Source organism: Syngnathus scovelli, chromosome 22 (genome assembly GCF_024217435.2).
Source record: "Syngnathus scovelli strain Florida chromosome 22, RoL_Ssco_1.2, whole genome shotgun sequence".
Classification (NCBI taxonomy): Eukaryota; Metazoa; Chordata; class Actinopteri; order Syngnathiformes; family Syngnathidae; genus Syngnathus; species Syngnathus scovelli.
In genome coordinates this window covers 5,026,606-5,046,758 of record NC_090868.1, presented here as the reverse complement: position 1 = coordinate 5,046,758, position 20,153 = coordinate 5,026,606, and the positions used below count along the sequence as shown (strand labels likewise).

The 20,153-nt window shown below is 43.3% G+C and overlaps 2 protein-coding genes and 1 non-coding gene across 4 annotated transcripts in view; 2 read left to right on the top strand and 1 right to left on the bottom strand.

Annotated features, from left to right (window-relative positions):
- The window catches only part of wnt5b (wingless-type MMTV integration site family, member 5b), a 36,037-nt gene that overhangs the window by 14,895 nt on the left and 989 nt on the right, over positions 1-20,153 (bottom strand). The gene's annotated exons all lie outside the window — the stretch shown is intronic.
- Positions 2,584-5,609, top strand: fbxl14b (F-box and leucine-rich repeat protein 14b). Its single transcript, XM_049761647.2, has one exon. It carries the CDS (start codon positions 3,473-3,475, stop codon positions 4,673-4,675), a length of 1,203 nt encoding a protein of 400 aa, XP_049617604.1. The 5' UTR covers positions 2,584-3,472; the 3' UTR covers positions 4,676-5,609.
- trnag-gcc (transfer RNA glycine (anticodon GCC)) lies at positions 14,293-14,363 on the top strand. The gene has a single exon. It is a non-coding gene; the product is annotated as a tRNA-Gly (tRNA).

Below are 20,153 nucleotides of genomic sequence, written 5' to 3'. Positions count from 1 at the left end.
GATTCTGCTGAAACACCATAATACCAAACCAAATTCAATCCGAATCAAATCCAGATTATACATCACACATTGCAAAAATCTGTTCATATTTTTAATTTACAGAAGACAAACATTTTCCCTGCCACCGAATCACACTCAACCCCTCAGGCGACTGCTTTTCTATTCCCTTTTGAGCCTCACAAATATCACATTTGAGTCCACGGAGCCTGCACAGGAAATGATCAGTCTCGCTTTCTAATTGAGACGAGCCCCGAGGGTGAGGCTAATCCCATCATAGTTTATGACCACGCCGGCAAACCCGTTTTGGTCTCTGCCACGGAAACTCTGAAAACTTAGCACGCTAACCTAGTGGCACGCACGCTGTCAATCAAAAGTGTTTGTACTGGCCACTACACTTAGTATTCACATCACGACCGTTCGCTTTGAAAATGCATGACACATACAGCGGATGGCGTGTCCAGGTGTAGCAAGGACGTGCTGTAGGAGTCGGCCGCCGCCGGGGACTGCTTTGTTTCGCCCTTGATGACGCACGCTGGATAAAAGGTTGAAGCACCTTCATATTAGTCACACTTGCTTGATTATACTGACGAATAATTATCTTCAGAGACACACAATTCCATTTAAACTCATTAGATTAGCCAGGGTTGCTAGCATAATAGCAACGCTAAAAAAACAATGCTATCATGCTAGGTTCATATTTTGGATTATACAATGCATTTATAATCAAAACATTGCACCTATTGCGTCCACAAATACAAATGAATGCCATACCACCCTAAAAAAGAACACTCCTAAATTTCTGATTTTGTTTCACCCAGTTTAATCTTCACCTGATCCCTGTTCTCTATTTCACTCTACTTCTACGTTTCCCCATCAACTCTTCCTCCCCCTCGCCTGCTCTCTTCAAGCACTCGGCCACACTCCACTGGCTTCAGCAAACGGCTCCCCTGTCATATTATCTCTCTCACACACACACACACATACACACACATATACACACACACACACACACACACTCAGTGGGGCAGATGCAAGCATAGGCACAGACATATGTTCTATTGAATGAAGAGGCTATGCACACGCACACACGTGGAGATAACACACACAGAGTCCAAGGTTAGACTGGTGGGAAAAAGAGGCCCATTGCAGGGGAAGCGAGTTGGACGCCCAAGCTCAAAAAACCTTTCCAGCAACACACACTCTTTTTTTTTTTTTTTTTTTACTGAATTAATGATGAATGTCATAATTTAAGCAAAGCCAGATGCGAAATGACAAACAGCTTCAAAGTGATTACATTGGGCCTTAATAAAACACACATGAGGATTTTTTTTAACACTATGAGGGTTAATTTATCGCCTCAGTAAGTCATTTAAGGACACCGCTGCAATTCTTAGTCAAACTTAGATTTTTTTCAACGCAGTTTAGACAAGCTTGGTTTCATTTGTGCAGAAAAGGAACCAAAGTTTCTTCCCGTTACAATTCAGAGGAAAGTGGTGCTGTCCCCTGAATAACTGAAACTTTGAAAAAAAAGAGTTACAAAACTCCCACCTAACGACAAACACAGTGAGCTACAATGAAATTCGGCAATAATAAATAGTTGAAAATTATAATAGAAAGTTGCTAAAGTAAGAAATATTCCACATAAGGAAGATAGACCTATACAGGCTATTTATTTGCATCTGTATGTCTACTTTGGGAATCTCAGCTACATTTGACATAATTTGGATGGGTAAATGATTCACAAAATTAGCTGGAAAATAAATGTAGTCTAAATTGACTTGAGGGTTGAACGCACCACCTTCAAGATTGACACTTGGTGAAAACACCTCCAGGATGAGACAGAAAAAGTCAGTTGATTATTCACAAATTTAGTTGGAAAATAAATCAAGTCTAAATAATAAATCAGTTTTATTTTCAAAAATGTTACTAATATTTTCCATTTCCAATTACGCGGACCAACTGCAATACCGTTACAGACCACTAGAGATCCGCGGACCATTAATTGACAATTGGTGATTTACACTAGGACGTCTCTTTATACGTATCTCTGGAGCCCAGGTGGGTGGAACAAACATTTTGAGACAGGGAGGGGGGAAAGGTTTAATTTTTCTGTTAAAATATCACATTCCAACAAAGTACGGTCAATTCTTGCTAGTTTAAAAGGGAATTTAAGAGTGCTTGAGAAATGTGCTGAAAAATGGCTTAGAAACACCTATGATGACAGTAAACATTTGTCTAAAAAATACTTATTGGCCACAAACCTAAAATAATCCCCCATTTAAGAATGACTGAAACGTATTGGTTGCTATTTCAGTTTATTTCAGCAGTGTGATGGTGTCCAATACATTTTTGTCAGCTATTCACTGTATGCCCCCATAGGACTTAGCTGTATTCTCTTCTCGTTTTGGAGGAGGATTTCCCCTCATTGCAGCAAAAAGAAAGACTTAAACCGAAACACAAAAGGTGTCAGCCAAGTAAGAAAAGTGAATAGACTTCTCTAGTTGACTTTCCTGTTTCCTGTGTGGTCCGCTTAAAGGGTTAAAGCCCAGAGTGAACTGAATTGTAAGAAGTTGGTTTCCAAGGGAAACTGTTCGCACCGTTCCAGCTGAGGCGGAATGAACCAACTGCTTGACACGGAGGGGGAGAAAACAATCTTGCAAGATTGCTAATTACGCTTCCTGTTTTGTTAAAACACGTCAATTTGTTATGCGTTATCAATAAGTTTGGCAGATGCATTTTGTAACGTTTTTACAAGTTGTGAAAAGTGAAGTTTTAAACATGTTTGATTAATATTGTCATGTACATTCACCCCTCCCGAGCGAGTAGAGTGCGGGGGTCCCTGCCAAGTCGGTTTGAAAAGAGCAGACAAAGGCTTAGAGTGCAGGACGCCCCTTGCCTCTCTCGCTCAATCATCCTCCGGAGTCTTTCTTCGTCGCTCCGCCCGCCATGGAACAAGTACTCGGAGTCGTTGGGGTCGCTCTTACTTTCCGCCTCTGAAATGCACGACCGTCTGGATCCGCGCTGGGCTGAGAGTGGACGCCTTTTTGCGGCGAGAATCCAAGAAGGAAGCTTCGTGTGAGGGAGGGAAGGAGAGTGGAGAGAGAGAGCGCGAGAGAGAGCGAGAGAGGAGGGGGAAGGTTTGACGCTGTTTCCTCCTTTCCTCCGCCTCCTTCTCCTTCCTTTCGCCCCCTCTCCTCTTTTTTGGCAGAGGCAGGAATATACGCTTTTTGGGCTGTTTTGCCTCGCTTCTTTTCGATGTGACTGCGCCAGCACAACCGGCTCACGTTGCGCTCAAGAGTTGGCTCGATTGCGCACACTTTGGAAGAGCAGAAAAGAAAAGTCAGGTTTTTGTGAGAGGGAGGGAGGGAGGGGGGACTGTTGCTACTTTTTGTAACTGAAAGAGGGTTTTTTCCTTTTCTCAGCCGTGGCGGTGTGGAGTATTAATTCTTATATGCCTGGGTTTTGAAAAACAATGGAGACGCACATTTCGTGCCTCTTCCCGGAAATTTTGGCCATGATTTTCAGCTATCTGGACGTGAGGGACAAAGGCAGGGTGGCCCAAGTGTGCCTGGCTTGGAGGGACGCGTCGTACCACAAGTCGGTGTGGCGGGGGGTGGAGGCCAAGCTGCACCTCCGGCGGGCCAACCCCTCGCTGTTCCCCAGCCTCCAGGCCAGGGGCATCCGGAGGGTCCAGATCCTGTCACTGCGCCGCAGCCTGAGCTACGTGATCCAGGGGATGCCCAACATCGAGTCGCTCAACCTCTCGGGCTGCTACAACCTCACAGACAACGGGCTGGGTCACGCGTTTGTGCAGGAGATCCCCTCGCTGAGGGTGTTGAACCTGAGCCTCTGCAAGCAGATCACCGACTCCAGTTTGGGTCGCATCGCCCAGTTCCTGAAGAACCTGGAGGTCCTGGAGCTGGGCGGCTGCAGCAACATCACCAACACAGGGCTACTGCTCATCGCTTGGGGCCTCAAGCACCTCAAGAGCCTCAACCTGAGGTCCTGCCGCCACGTCTCGGACGTGGGCATCGGCCACCTGGCCGGCATGACCCGCAGCGCCGCCGAGGGCTGCCTGAGCCTGGAGTACCTGACTCTGCAGGACTGCCAGAAACTGACTGACCTGTCCCTCAAACACATCTCCAAGGGGCTGGCCAAGCTGCGGGTGCTCAACCTGAGCTTCTGCGGCGGCATCTCAGACGCCGGTATGATCCACCTCTCGCACATGAGCTCCCTGTGGAGCCTCAATCTGCGCTCGTGCGACAACATCAGCGACACGGGTGCCATGCACCTGGCCATGGGCACGCTGCGCCTCTCGGGCTTGGACGTCTCCTTCTGCGACAAGATCGGTGACCAAACGCTGGCCTACATCGCCCAGGGGCTGTACCAGCTCAAGTCGCTATCGCTGTGCTCGTGCCACATCTCCGACGACGGCATCAACCGTATGGTGCGGCAGATGCACGAACTGCGGACGCTCAACATCGGCCAATGCGTGCGCATCACCGACAAAGGGCTGGAGCTCATCGCCGACCACCTGACCCAGCTGGCGGGCATCGACCTGTATGGATGTACCAAGATCACCAAGAGGGGGCTGGAGCGGATCACGCAGCTGCCCTGCCTTAAAGTGCTCAACTTGGGACTCTGGCAGATGACGGAAAGCGAGAAAGTCAGGTGATGGCCAGGACCACGCGCTGGTCGGGAAGTGTTAACGAATCTCATATTGAGTTTGATGCAATTATGATGATGCATTAACCCCCTCACCCCCTAAAAAGCCATTTGGAGCACGGCGTCAACTTTTTTTTATTTTACGATCCCGCCACAGAAAAAACATTCGGCTACCTCGTAAGAGCTTGTTTTTCCACAAGAAGGAAGAAAAAACAGAAAATAGGAGAAAATGTGCCTAGAGGGACTGTCTGTGTCTCCCCCCCCCTTCCTCCCTCACTATTTCAAGAGACAATTCGCAATCATCTGACCGTTATGCAAACCCGTTTCACGTATGCGATTTTGTTGTATTCGAATCAAAAGCGCATCTCGATCATGTACGTTCATACACACACAAAAAAAGTTGACACGCGTGAAGTTCAGGTAGTTGGGTGGAAGGGGGGAGGGGGGGGGGGGCGGTTAAAGCTGCTGGGGACAAATGTTGCTTCAAATTGAAGTGATTTAGATTATCTCTTTACCCTTTTATCGATTGAAACGAATCAGGGTTCCATTTTTTTAATGTTTTTTTTCTCTCGTTTTTCTTTTCTCCTTGCTCTCTCCATCCCTCCCCTCGGATAAAAATACCCCGAGCCCATTCAGAGTCATGCTTGGAATAAGAAGCAATCGATTTATTTTTCTTGCGTCCTTGGCTTCTCGGGTTACAAGCTCGGACCACATCTTTCTTTCTGTTTTTTTTGTTTTGTTTGTTTTTTATTTCCCCCACACACGCACTGGCAATGTGTGCGCGCGTTTATTTTGATGTAACGCAAACGACCTGCTTGATAAATACGGATGTGCGTCCTGCTGAAACAGCTGAAGATTAAAAAAAAAAGATGTTCTGTATATTATGTTTGTAAAAATGTTCAAAAGAAAAAAAAAAAACACGCAGAATTCCAAACTTAAATTGTTTTATATTCTTACAAGCAAAAAAAAAAACAATTAAAGATATTTATATAATGAATCAAAAGAGCCTTTTGTGTTGATTTTAGTGACTCCACATTGGTGAGGATTAGCATATTTATTCTGGCGTCCACTCCCCCCCACCTTCGTCATCATCATCATCATCATCATGCCTGCCTTTCATTCCGAGGAGCTGAGGAGAGGAAAAATCTGTTGTGTTGTTTTATTATTTATGAGCACACTCAAAATGGATGCCTTGATTTAGCCGCATTGCCTTTGTAATTAATGAACACGAGGCGCCGCACCGTTATATATTATCGGATGCCTTTTTTTTTTTTTTTTTTAAACGAAACGCTATTATTAGCATATTATTTATCGGGGTGACAGCTGTGTACAGTGTGTGAGTTCACTCGCCATTGTGAGTGTGTTTTGAAGTTAAAAAGGCAGGTTTTGGCAAAAATAAGGGGGGGGGGGGCTGAGTGGTGGTGGGGATTTTTCCCTCTCTCCTCTTGTTCAGTCACGCATACCAGATCTTAGGCCAACCAGGAGACCCCCCACTCGCCTTTTACCCCCCCACACACTTCTTTTTAACATTCCACACCATCATTGAAAGCATTTAGGCATTCCCTTCTGTCCCTCTGACGCCATGTCCGTGGGGATTTTGACCAAAGGGACAAAATGTCCAACCCCCCCCCCCTCCCCCTGCCCCCCCCCCCCCCCAAAAAAAAAAAAAATCCATACCTATATTTTCCATATATTTTAGCCATCGATTCCAGTGACATCCCGGAAGCCAGAACGTGTAACTCTGCGGGCTAATAACGGCAATGACAGCTTTAACACCGCCTCCTTTTACGGCTCCTCGTCAACTATTATGTTTGATTACAAGTGCAAATAAAACAGGCGACGGCCGGGTGGTCGCCCGTCGCTTACGCCGGCTCGATAAATCACATAAATAAAGTGAGCATTTTGCACTATTTTAATGAGGAAATAACTTCTTTTAATATGCATGGCTGTAAAAATCAACTGGAATGTAATAACTTGCCTCCAGATGCTTTTTATCATGACCGTCACTCAAAATTTAGCGTTATTACCCGTGCCTAAAAATGTGACCACTAAGTACCAAAAATACAAAAATTCCATTTTGTTTTGCTCCATTTAAAGAAAACAAGTGATCATTTGGGGATTTTTTAAGCATCCATCTCGCTTCTGGCTTCAGTAGCAAGATAAACTAGTCAGCCCCTCCCCCCAACCACCTGAGGGCGCTGGCTTCATATTTCGCAACTTTAAAAGGTCACGCTATCCGTAAAAGAGGAGATAAGCTAATGTATGAACGCTACCAGTTTCATACTCACTTCTGAAATAATAACTAAGTGAAGGACATGTTAATGATTCCTTACAATAAATATTGAAACAAATCTCAATGTGAAACAGTGACGTCATTTATCGACAAATCGGCAAATTATGAAATCACAACCGATTACCGAAATATCTTCAGAACTCATTGGCCAGTGCTTGACAGTGCTAATGGACAATAACCAGACGCATACAGCCAGTCATGCCACAGCCAAACCGATCATCTGACCTAAATCCGATTTAATTTTAATTGCTAAAAACAGCGAGTCAGCAAAAGAGTCAAATCCAACCACGCTACATGTTAACAGTCTGCCTTTGAGGCCTTGAAGCACATAAATAACCTCCAATTTATGATTTCCTATCTATTTCTTTTATCACCCAGTTTGCAGTCGTTTCCGGGGGAAAAATTGTCCCGCTGCCGTTGCGATCAAAAGCGCGCGGCAGAAGAAATTTACGCTAACGGAACGTCATCTCGCTCACAGCGTGCCTCTATTTATTTATATCTGAATGAGTGATGGATTTTCTAAGAGGTTCATTGCAAAGACCCCAAATTAGACAAAAAGGCCTGCTTGAGTTTTTCTGCATTTAGGTCGCGGAGCAAAAGTCATCCAATAAAAACTTGTTCATAGTGTGCCGTTTGAACTTTGCGGGGTGTGTGATCGCGTTGCTAGTTGCGTCAAAACTTCCTGTCAGGCAAGCGAGGACTTTTATTGCTCGTCATTAAAGTAGCAGTTCACCATTTTTTTTAAAAAAAAGAGAAGGGGGAATTGGCGCTCTTGATAACAAAGCTTTGAGGAGAAGAGGGGGGGGGGCATTAGCAGCCTGATGCGACTGACCCTTCACTCCCCCCTCCCCCCACCTAAAACTCTCTTGTTTGTGGCTCCAGTGTTCTGTCTGCCTGTGGCTCTCTCTCCCTGCTCCACTTTTAGCCTCTTTTCGTTTTTGGTCATTTTTATTTTCTTTTGTGTCCTTTTGCTTTTTCGCTCCCCCTCTTCCTCTTTCAAGCCGGCACCTGGTGCTGAGGTGTCGCCGGGGTACAGTAGACGGAGCTTTGAAGTCCCCCCCCCCCCCCCCCCCCCCCCATTGCCCCTTCCATCCCCTCGGGATAGTGGCGGGTGCAAAAGAGGGGGAGTGTCTAGTGTGCGTTGAGAGATTTCTAAATTTCACATCATTCATTTTCTTTTCTCTCTTTCTTTATTTTATTTTGTTATAATTTTATTTTATTTTATTATTTTATTTATTATTGTATTTTATTATTTATTTTATTTTATTATTTTTTAAATTGTAATATTTTGTTATTTATTTTTTTATTATTTTTTTATTTTCAGTACTAGAAGTGCTATTCTTTGTGTTTGCACGATTCTATTATACTGACTCCTGGTGGCCAAAGCAAACATATCAGAAGGAGCAGCACAATGACTTGAATGACAGCATTAAATCACGATACACGAACTGTTTGGTTTTTCTTGACATTCTATTCAAATAAAGCTTAAGGTCGTGTCAGAGGTTACGTGAAATCAAACCGAGTAGGATTTCCCAAAAGAAACCATCTTTATGCATATTAAGTAGGTGGTGAGCAAGAAAGAAGAACATGCGAGATGAAGAGAGAGAGAGGAATTTCTGAGTCACTTTGACTGTGAGCTGCTAGAAGTCGGCTAGCCATGTTAAAATACCATAAGGCCACTGACACACACCACACACCCACGACACACACACACACGGGCAGAAAACTGCTCCAAGATACGCCTCGAATCCAGTAAAGTTTGGCAAAGCACACGCATTCATATTAAAACTTTATGCAAAAAAAAATCCTGCTGCTTCTCTCACGTAGCAAGCTGCCCAGCAGACCAGCTAATTATTTTCAACACACACAGAGTCACACACACCTTTCCCGCACATTCCTGAGCAAGGTAATGAGCTGCATTTCTTCACTGGAGACCTATGAAGGAGATTTAAAAAATGTATATTTTTTATTCCCATTTCAAGCATTAAACATTGATGCAGAGAAGCAACAATCACATCATCCTGATTCTAAAGTGACATCATCCGGAATGCATGATTGAACACCAAGATCATTTATTACAACAAGTCATGATGGATGCTGATTCTGATATGTGTGCCTTGGCCACCGGAGGGCAGTATAATAACGATAAGATGACGTATTTTCAACTCATTCATTGCCATTGACGCCTATAGACGTCAAAGATCGACTTTAACCAGGGCTGGGAATGAACGAGTGACGTTGACGCTAGTTTTTTCTAGCCTGTCGATGGTTTTCTCCATTGTATGTTAGCATGAAGCTATTGGATCTTTGCAAGTTTTCAAGTCAAGTGTTTAACAAAAATAATGATATTTATAGTCCTCTTGTATTGGATCTCATTAGACGTACCTAACGTTCTACTTTGAACGCCGAAGGCGTCTTCGGCGGAATTGGACACGAGCGCGGCGGAATAAATCTTTCATTTCAAAACTATAAGGCCTTCATTTTCCAATCACACAACGGGCCTCGCTGCTGAATATTTGATTGGTGGGGGGGGGGTGGAAGAAAAAAAATGCCGCCGTTCCAGTCAGCTGAGAAGCTATGGTGTGATGTTTTCGTCGTCGAGTGGCGGCCCCGGCGTGTCATTCACGCATTGACAAAGAGAAACTTTTGTGTTTTTTGCTGCTTAAAATGTGTCACATTGTTTCCCAGAACGCAGGGGAGACAGGCTGAAAGAGAAACGGACTTTTTTTTTTTTTTGTGGCACATTTTGACAGGAAGTGCTGCATGCGTGAACAAAGAGCGCCTTTAGCATTGAGCATCGGTAACTGTACAAAAAAAAAAAAAAAAAAAAAACACGACTTGAAACGCAGCTGTGCAATTAACTCTAACGACGTGTTCCTTGTATTTTAAATCACTTTTTTAAAGATAAAAACTCACTGATCACACAAATGGAAATTGGGGAGGCCAACGAGAAAACGTGAAGAAATAATAACGTGTTTGGCAAGACAGAGATATGAAAGAGACATAGGAGGTGAAGGGAAGAGGCTGGAGTGAGGCTAGAATACAAAGAGGTGCGTGTGTGTGTGTGTGTGTGTGTGTGTGTGTGTGTGTGTGTATGTTGTCCCTATGGTCCTTCTAGCTGTCTTCTCTTATTGATCAGCTCATATTGATCTGGTTTGGCACATAAGCCTCGACACACACGCGCGCTCACACGCACACACACAAACACTCACACACACTGCACTTGATTTGACTGGGCTTTGACGCTATGGGCACGGGATGGAAGATTGTTAACGCAAACACACACAAACACACACACACACACGTGACTGGGGCCACTTCATTAGGTACATCATATTTTCATAAAAATTGAGATAGAGAGCTATATGTTGTTTTGTATCGGAATGCAGGATCAGAAGACCCCTGGTAGAAGAAATGCTTTTGATTTTTTTCTTCAGGTTTAAAAATCCCCTTGGAATGAGAAACTTTGGTCTTTTGTGTGAGTGTAGACACGCACACACAGCCCACCTTCTGCTGCTGTCATGGCTGCGAGCTGTCAAAATCACCCCCCCCCTCCCTTCCTCTTCCCCCTCCTCCTCTCTTGCTGAGCTCGTCTTTCTGTCTCCCCCCCTCCTTCTCTCTATTTCTCTCCCCCCACGCCTGCACTTTAGTTGTGCGTCTCCTCCACATTTGTGTCGTCTTTGCATCTACATTCTGCCTCCTCAACGCGCTCTCGCTGTCCTTTGCCTTCAACCGGAATGAGCATTTACATACAAATGGGGCTCCTACGGAAGGAAAGGATGAATGCGGCACGCTCGTGTTTACACCGACGTGCGTGCTATTCAACATGCTGTTTACATGCAAATGTAAACAAAAAAAACAACTGCTTCGACTTTTTCGACAAATATGTGCATATGGATTCATTTCTGTCAAGGGATAAAACAAGAGTTGTCGTTTTGGTAATTTTATCGCAACATTGATGAGCTTTGGAATTATGAACAGTTCCAAATCGTAGTCAGTTAGAACAAAACTTCAGGCTCCAAGGAGAAATCAAAAAGAACATCAGGAAAAGCCTATGAGAACAGCTGAACTTTATTTGCACTTAGCATTTTTTGCTAATGTTGCTATCGTGAACGGTTCATAATTCTCTAATTTTCCAAGGCCTCGATTCAAAACAACGGCAGGTGCAAAACCTTTCAGCTTCTGCATAAAACAAAATAATAATGTCAGGAAAAGTCCAGGAGAAAACCGAGACTTTGAGGGTGTGCGCACTTATGCAACATCCCCTTTCCAAAAGATATATTTTATATTCATCAACAGAGTATAGGTCACAATAACAAGTTTTTCCAATTTTATCTTAGTCTCATTTTTATATCCCCAAATCTGGCATTTGTACAAGGGTGTGTAGACTTTTAAAATCCACAGTAGACCCATTTACCACTAATTTCTTTTTGTACATGACAAATAGGGTGTAATTAAATCAAAAGTGTCTTTCTGAGCATTTTGATTATTACTTTTTTTAAGTGCATGGAGAACGTCTTGGTTCACGCTGTTTTTCTCGAAGCATCATTTATTCATGTGAGTGTGTGTGTGTGTGTGTGTGTGTGTTGAGCCATTTGTATGTGTCCATGTACATGCTTATGAATACACTTTGCTTACATTCATAGCAGGGTGAGGTGATCGACCCTCTTTTTCTTTTCTTCTCCATCTCATGCTTATTTTTTTTCTAACAGCTGTAAGAAAACATTTTAGCAGTCTTTAAAATTGTGTGCACTCTCCACTGGATGCACTTTTCCCAATAGTGCTTGCGTGTGTGTGTGTGTGTGTGTGTGTGTGTGTGTGTGTTTGTGTAAATGTGTGGACCGCATGTAAGAAGGGTTTTAAAAATGTATATATTCTATAAGAGGGAGGGATACAGAGCATGGTGAATAGAAAAATACAGCCCCCCCGTGTATGTGTGTGCTGTGGTGTGTGTGTGTGTGTTGTGTCAGTGGAGCTGACATCTGATCTTGCTCAGCATGGTGAGAACTAGTGTGTGTGTGTGTGTACGTGTGTGTGTGTGTGTTTTGTGGCCTGTATCTGTCCTCCTTTCTGTGTGGGTGGTAAGAAGAGGGAATGTGATGTATGTATGTGTGTGTGTATGTGTGTGAGTGCACTTAGTTTGAGTGTATGAATGTGTAGAGTTGACACAATGAGGGGAGAAGAACAAAAAAAAAGATTAATAATTGTTAGTTTCATTTCCATTCTAAAAAATATTCCTAAATATCCAAGAATATTTTGTTACAGCTAAATGTCCACACGAACACAGTAAGACAAGTACACACACATACACACACACACAAGCAATATAAGTCATCCGTCTCCCTGGTACTTGCGGGTATTTTATGTTTGGTGTCCTCGGTGCATGGTTCCATCGACTCACTGAAAAGAGCTCTGTCATAAATATTTGATCCGGTAACGACCAAACAAGCGATGGCGACAAAAGATGTTTTTATTCCGAAGAAAGGAGGAATAGCTGGTCGACTTCACCTGCGCTTTGCAGTCATGTGACTCAAGGGAGGAGAAAAAAAAAAAAAAAAAAAGAAGCACGCACACGCAGACAGCCTCATTGATTTTGTGCACTAAGGCTGTCCTGTCACCGCATACCGTGCCAGTCGGCGTGACCCCCCCCTCCCTCACCCCTTATACATGTGTAAATGCCACACTTGACACTTGTCTCCCCCCCCCCCGCAGGCCCCTCCCCTCCTCATTAGAAACACCGCTCGCCTCCCTTGATAATCCTCCATCTTATCACCCCCTCCCACATACACACACACACATACAACTCATCCTCCTCCACCCACTGGATAGAATAATATACAGCCCCCCCCCCGCCTATCCTCCCCCACCCAACAGAAAATTTTCGATCCCCTCGTGCGAACCGTTCAAGGTTGCAAGCCCGCCGGCTCGCCGATGCGCTCCAGATGCGTCGTTGCTTTGAGAAGATAAACATCTGGACCTGTCCAAGTCGGCAAAACAATTCCAATCGGCACTCCCGCTTTGGTTATTGAGTGAATTCAGTCAGTTTTTTAAAAAAGTCTACACACCCCTGTTCAAATGCAAGGTTTTTGTGATTAAAAAGATGAGACCAGATGAATCATTTCAAACATTTCTGCACCATTAATGTGACCTATGACCTCGTTATTTCGAACTGTTCATAATTCCCTCCACCTTTTTCCACCTAATGCAATCAAAATAACATTATGTTGATTATCCACAATATTCAATTTTTTTTGTCATCTTCTCCTAGACTCTTTCCCTCGCCAAAAATTCCCAGCATTCCTCTTCCATCCCCACCTCCTCCTCCTCTTCCTCTGGTGTCCACCGTTTGGAGGTCATGACTGCTTCCAGCGTTCCCCCCCCCCCCCCCCCCCCTCCCATGGCTAACCCTGCCCCCCTGCTTTTACCCAGCATGCCAGTGGTGGCGGGGCGCCGGCTTGAGACCTCCACCCCCAGCGGGGTGGCTGCAGCTCAGCCTGGCTGGCATGGCAGGCGGCCTGGAACACCTCCAGTACACACACGTACACACACACACGTACACACACATATAGACTGGCTTTCTGTCTGCTACATGTAATACAAGTCCAGAAACGCCAAATATATTTTGCAATAAAAATAGGATACGGCGACAAAGCTGCCAAACAGATAATAGGCGGTCAAAAAATAGAAACGTATCCCACGGGGAAAGTGGGAGAAAGAGCGAGCGAGGGAGTGAGGGAGGGAGGGAAAGAATGAGAGAAATGGCGGGGGCCTCAGTAATTTGGTATTTCCTTTCTGGACATGGGAGGAAGGGCCATTGCCCTGGAGTGTACACACACACGCACACACACACACACACAAGCGCTCTTTTAATGACCCTTAAATGTGGCCTTAGGCGCTGAAGCCTTAGAGAAAGAGGAGAAAGGCAAATGGTAGTCGCAACGATGGAAGGGGTTGAGGTTGGGGTTATGGTTGGATTCATTTGTCACCCCAAAATGTCAACAAACATACAGTACGGCCTCGCTACATGAGGGGTACCGAAGGGGTACACACATGCGAGCGCGCACACCCATGCAGGAGTTCAAATGGAGGTTAGACCTTCAGGCTCCTGAGCTCAGAGACAGAGAGGGAATTCATAAGCAGCCAGGCTTACTGCGCCAGCCTGCATGCAGGGGAAATGAAGAGTAAAAAAAAAAAAAAAAAAATCCTAAAAAAAAAAAGGGGGGGGGGGGCAGACATTGTTTTTTTTAGTAGATCACATAGATGGAAAGCAAATTTTACAGCAAGAGCACATGCAAGATTTTATAAAGATGTTTCACCACTAGGAAATGTCACTTGCATTGGTGGTTCAGTGGTAGAATTCTCGCCTGCCACGCGGGAGGCCCGGGTTCGATTCCCGGCCAATGCAACTTACTTTTTTTTTTTTCCCCTCAAACTCCATTCTGCCCTAACATTAAAACGGGATTTTAAACCACAGGCGGACATGTGCTAGGAATAAAATAAAAATAAAATAACGTCACTGGTATTACTATCAGCTTTACTCACTGTCAGCTGCTCTTGTGATAGAGAGAGAGAGATAGAGAGAGATAGAGAGAGATAGACAGAGAGAGAGATAGAGAGAGATAGCGAGAGATAGAGAGAGCTAGATAGAGATAAATAGAGATAGAGAGCGAGAGAGCGAGAGAGAGAGCGAGAGAGAGAGCGAGAGAGAGAGCGAGAGAGAGAGCGCGCGCGATAGATAGATAGATAGATAGATAGATAGATAGATAGATAGATAGATAGATAGATAGATAGATAGATAGATAGATAGATAGATAGATAGATAGATAGATAGATAGATAGATAGATAGATAGATAGATAGATAGATAGATAGATAGATAGATAGATAGATAGATAGATAGATAGATAGATAGATAGATAGAGAGCACGAGAGAGAGCGCGAGAGAGAGCGCGATAGGTAGGTAGGTAGATAGATAGATAGATAGATAGATAGATAGATAGATAGATAGATAGATAGATAGATAGATAGATAGATAGATAGATAGATAGATAGATAGAGAGATAGAGAGATAGAGAGATAGAGAGATAGAGAGAGAGATAGAGAGATAGAGAGATAGAGAGATAGAGAGATAGATAGAGAGATAGAGAGATAGATAGAGATAGAGAGAAAGAGAGAGAGATACTTTATTGATTCCCGGGGGAAAATTTAGTTGCCAGCAGTTGAATACATAAATAAACAGACAATACAATCATCGGACACGACAAAAACGACAGTACAAGAGAGCAAGAGAATAGATCTGATTATTATTCTTTAGGGTGGGCGGGGCTAATTTATTACATTTGGAACATGGGCCTTGAAAATGATTGCATTGCATTAATCATGAAAATCAAATTGCAATATTAAAGGGGAGCAAGTCATAATTAAGATGATTTTTCAAATGTATTCACTACTGTACTCAGATGGATCAATGGAAAGATGGCAGACAGGTAAAGAATGGATGGTTGGGGAGGGTGGCGGGGGAGGGAGGGGTCTCTGGTGGACTTTGATCATCCCGGCAGAAATAATCAACAAAGCCCGAGAGCTGGACTGACCTGTGCGTGTGTGTGTGTTGCTGAAATAGAGCTGATAATAACATTTGACAAGGTCGAGTAGTTAGACTTTTTTTTGGGTTTGTTTACGCCTGGAACTTCGCCGGCATCCACATAGAAATTTCAAATGCAAACACGATTATTCGATTCAATTATCAATCTATACATTTGCACTGTGCATACTAAAAAATACACCAACGGATTGCAATTTGAACAATATGTCTTCCCTCACATTGAGCTGGTGTCAAGTTTTGCTTGGAAATATACTAAAATTGGCAAATTAATCCCCCAAATTCCAGCCGATCCCTCCTTCCGCATCATTCACTCCATCGTCATCACACTCCATTTCTCGACCATGTTTCCACTCCTGCCTCCCTTCTCTATGTCACACACACACACACACACACATCTACACACACACTCCAGAGCAGTAGTCATTCTACTTATAGCCTTGCCATAAATCAACCTGTCATTCTCCGTCATGCTGGCTGCATTTCGCTGGTGGGGCTATTGGCGAACACACACACATACACAAACGTAGACTGAGGGATGGCAACGAGCACATCTACACAAACACACAAACACAAAGAGTCCGAAGGGAGCTCAAGAAAATGCAGTTGGCAAATGTGAATACTGCACTGATTAATCGAGATAGTTTTCACATTTGAGGCACCAAAGACGTGTTATAGTGACAAGAATGGCTCTTCTAAAAGCTAAAAGTTGGAGGACTGACACAGGAGCCCTGAGGAACGCCACAATTTAATAAAGCTTTGCACAGTGTGGACATTGAAGTAGGAAATATTACAATTTAGGCACATGAGAGGTTATTATGGATTTCTCTTATAGATTGGCTATACACAAGCTCTTTCTGGTAAAAGTTGCATGACTCAAGTAGGAACCCTGAGGCACCCCAAGATTTTAGCTTTGTGCTGGAGTGTGTATAAGTGTCGACAGCATGCAAATGATATTCACTGATTTTTTTTGTTTTCATATTAGGCACTGGAAGTGTGTTTATGGATGTCTCACACTGACAAAAATTGGTTTCTGCTAAAAGTTCCATGACTGACGTAGGAGCCCTGAGGAGTCCCATGATTTCTCCCAATTCTTTAAAACTGGATGTTTTAGTGACCTTTTATAGCAGGCAGCCCAAGGAACCCCCTTCTGCAATAAATATGTCGTATTATGCGAGAAAAATGATGGTCACACTTGATACTGACTCGTTTTCTGACACCAGCTGCACATTTTAGAGAGGACTTTTATATTTTGGGCAGCCAAAATAGACTTCAGCATCTTTATTTGAGCAAAATAGGCCTTTTTGTGTACAATAAAAAATGTGATTACATTTATCAGGTCAGATTTTGATCAGTATAGCATGCAGGTGTACCTAATAAAGTGTCCCGTGAGTGTATGGTGATTTATGAAAAAAAAAAAAAAAAAGATATTACCCCTCCGGCTCACTGGTGGGTGCAGTCGCTGATTATACTCCATTATGATGATGGTGATGATGGTCATTTAATGGAGTGCTAACATGCAGAGTCAGTGATTCGGGCGCAAAATGACGGTTATTGTTATGCGCCATTTATTTGAAGTATGGCGCGTGTACAGTAAACAAGAGTGATGGATTATCATCATTTTCTGACACCGTGTCACGTCTCATATCTCGTTTAGCATGAGTGAGATGCCTTTTTTTTTTTCCCGACCTTCACCGGAGGCTGGCCGGCCACTTTATTAGGCACACCTAATAGCAGGTTATACCCATGTCGGGGAGACGTATATATTTCCAAGGTCGCAGGTCTCAAGCTTATGCGAAGTCGTCCTGCCTCCGTGCTCTGCTGCTCTCCTCCTCTGCCTTCTTCTCTCATCCTCCCTTTAACCCACCCCACACACACACATGCACACACACACACACAATCTCCAGAGATGTGTCCCGTTGCTCTGACCTCTCTCTCTCCCTCTCTCTCTCTCTCTCTCTCTCTGGCAGTCTGCCCAGTTCTTTTTCTTTCCTTCTCTCCTTCTCCTTTGTATCTTTGGTCTTTGTTGGCTCTATCACTCCATCTATTGATCTATCTATTTTTCTAATCTCCTTTTGTCTCGCCTCTCTTATGCACCCCCCCCCCCACCGCTTCTTTCACCCGCCCCTCTTCCTCTGTTGCACGTATTGCGCGCATCCTCTTATCTCTTCATCCTCTCGGCTGTCATCCGCGCACTTATCTCCTGTTTTAACCCCCTCCTCTTTTTCTTTCCTGCTTTCTTCTTTGCTGCTGCTGTGGCAGAGGAAGGCTGCTGGGGCTGGGCAGCCAGCTTAGGCTGCTTCTCTCTGGGCATGGTGCCCACAGAGGGTGGGTAGGATGCAGTGTGTGTGTGTGGGGGGGGGGGTTGTGAGTGTTGACAGAATGGAGCATATTTCTGTTGAGTCATACTTGTTAAGACTTAAAACTAAAACATGTTTTCAATTTTGCTCGAAAATATCACTGCAATGCATTTCCACAAAAATAGCTCTGAAAAAATGAAGAGAACAGTTTGCCTGGTTTGCGGTTTGAGTAAATGTAACAATATTTTACTTATTTATTATAAACTATAAAATAACGCCCAAATTCCAGATGTAAAAAATACATTCAATTATTAATTATTATTAAGTTTGTCAAACCAATCATAAACCTTGTGTAATAAACCTAAACATTAGGATAGCTAATAGCATAGAAAGGCTAACAAACTAGCATTGACATCATGCTAACCTTTACCAACATAGTCAACATAGCCACTAGCATATATTCTTTATCCTCTGCAAAACGTGATTAATTGTTGCTGCTTGTGATGTCTTGTCTTTCTTCATCAAACCTATTTCGTCGTATTTACTTAATAATATGTTATACTGCCCCCTGGTGGCCAAGACACACACCAGATACACAATGCCCATTCAATTAATGCATTAATCATCATTCGCAAACTGTTTGCATTCTGTATTTGTTTCGAAGTACAGTACATTGATATTTTTTATATGATTGTACTGAAACAGATTAATAAAATGTTCATTCATTTCAATAGGGAAAGCTGATTTGGGAGTGTTTTGAATTGCAAACGTGGTCACAGAACAAATTGAACTCAGAAGTCAATTTACCACTGAGTTTTAACCCAAGCAGAAAATAAAATAATAATGGTCAAGTACACATTTTTTCCAGAGCTTTCTATATACTTTTCTCACCACATAACACACATTAATGACTTCCTGCAGATAGGTAACAAACTTCACGTGTCCCCTTGCTCTTTATGTCCACTATTGTAGTGAAGTTTCAGTGAGGCAGCGCCATCTGTCTGTGAACTCTTTAACTACAATAAACTGCAAAGTTTGAGACTATCATCAAAAAGCCTATTTGCAACCCTTTTTATTGTATTTGCAACCCTTTTTATTGTATTTAACCCTCATACAACTAGACAGCAGCTGCCAAGCTGTGACAAAGTGTGCTAAATATATTTATGAACTACTTTTTTTTATTTATTTTTTTAAACGATTAAAGTGCTTTTGTTCGGTGTGGGACGTTTTTGGGGGTGTTGTAGTTATAAGAAGCCACCAGTAGAAGTCAGTGTTTCTTCTCATCTAACTTTTATAAAAAAAAAAAAAAAAAAACATTTGCTCACTGTAATATTAATTCTGACTAAAGGCTAATTGTTCTGAGAGGGTCAATGAAAGCTAAGGATAATTAACTTTTGGGGGGGGGGGGCTAAGGGGGGTAATGTACTTGCACTGGATTTCATCAGGTGTACCTAATAAAGTGACCTGTGTTTGTATGAAAGCCAAAAGAATACGTTGCATGGAAACACTGGTCATAAACATACACAAATGCCTTTTTTTTTTACTGCATATCTCCACCCTCAAAGTATGCTGACATGACAAAATACCCAAAGACTAAACTTCTCCACTTCAATTAAAATGCAACTTTGAAGGTTAGAGAAGGTTAAATTGGTCGTGTGGCAGCGGTGACAAAAACGCAGGCCGCCAGCCAGCGCCTTTTATACAGACAATGTCTACAATTATGTGGATAGTACTGCCCATGTAAAATCCACACACACGTACCACACACACGCATACATCGGTCAGGACTTCATCCAAAATATGCCCAGGCCTCACCCCCCCCCCCCGGTAGCTAACGTGATGACATCAACCGCAGCATCTGAAGCTCGTCGTTTGTCAAAGAAATAGCGACATTCACAGTTTAAGCGTGTTAACATCCTTGAGTGATTGGTTCCCAAAGGCTCACAGGACCTGTTTTGGCTCATGCTGACACACACAGGAGGGGTCAAGCTCATTCCCAAATGGAGATGAATTCCCAGGATGCACATCAACCAATCAGGGATCATCATTCAAAGAAACTTTGTGATGTTCACATGCACCTTTATGTGTGTGAGTGTGTGTTTGTGCCATTGAGGCTCCCATTGGGATCCACACACAAAGGAAAGGAAATCTCATTCACTCCTTAAGAATAACTTTACAATTATGTACAATTGTGGAACACTTTTGAAATTTGCTTTTAAAAGTTACATGAGAACTCTTTCATGCAGAAAACATTTCTTTTTGTATAATGTACCCAGAGGTCAGAGGGCACCATAAAA

Bases quoted from the DNA above. Each gene is read 5' to 3' on its own strand.
- fbxl14b (XM_049761647.2), top strand. From the start codon at position 3,473: ATGGAGACGCACATTTCGTGCCTCTTCCCGGAAATTTTGGCCATGATT.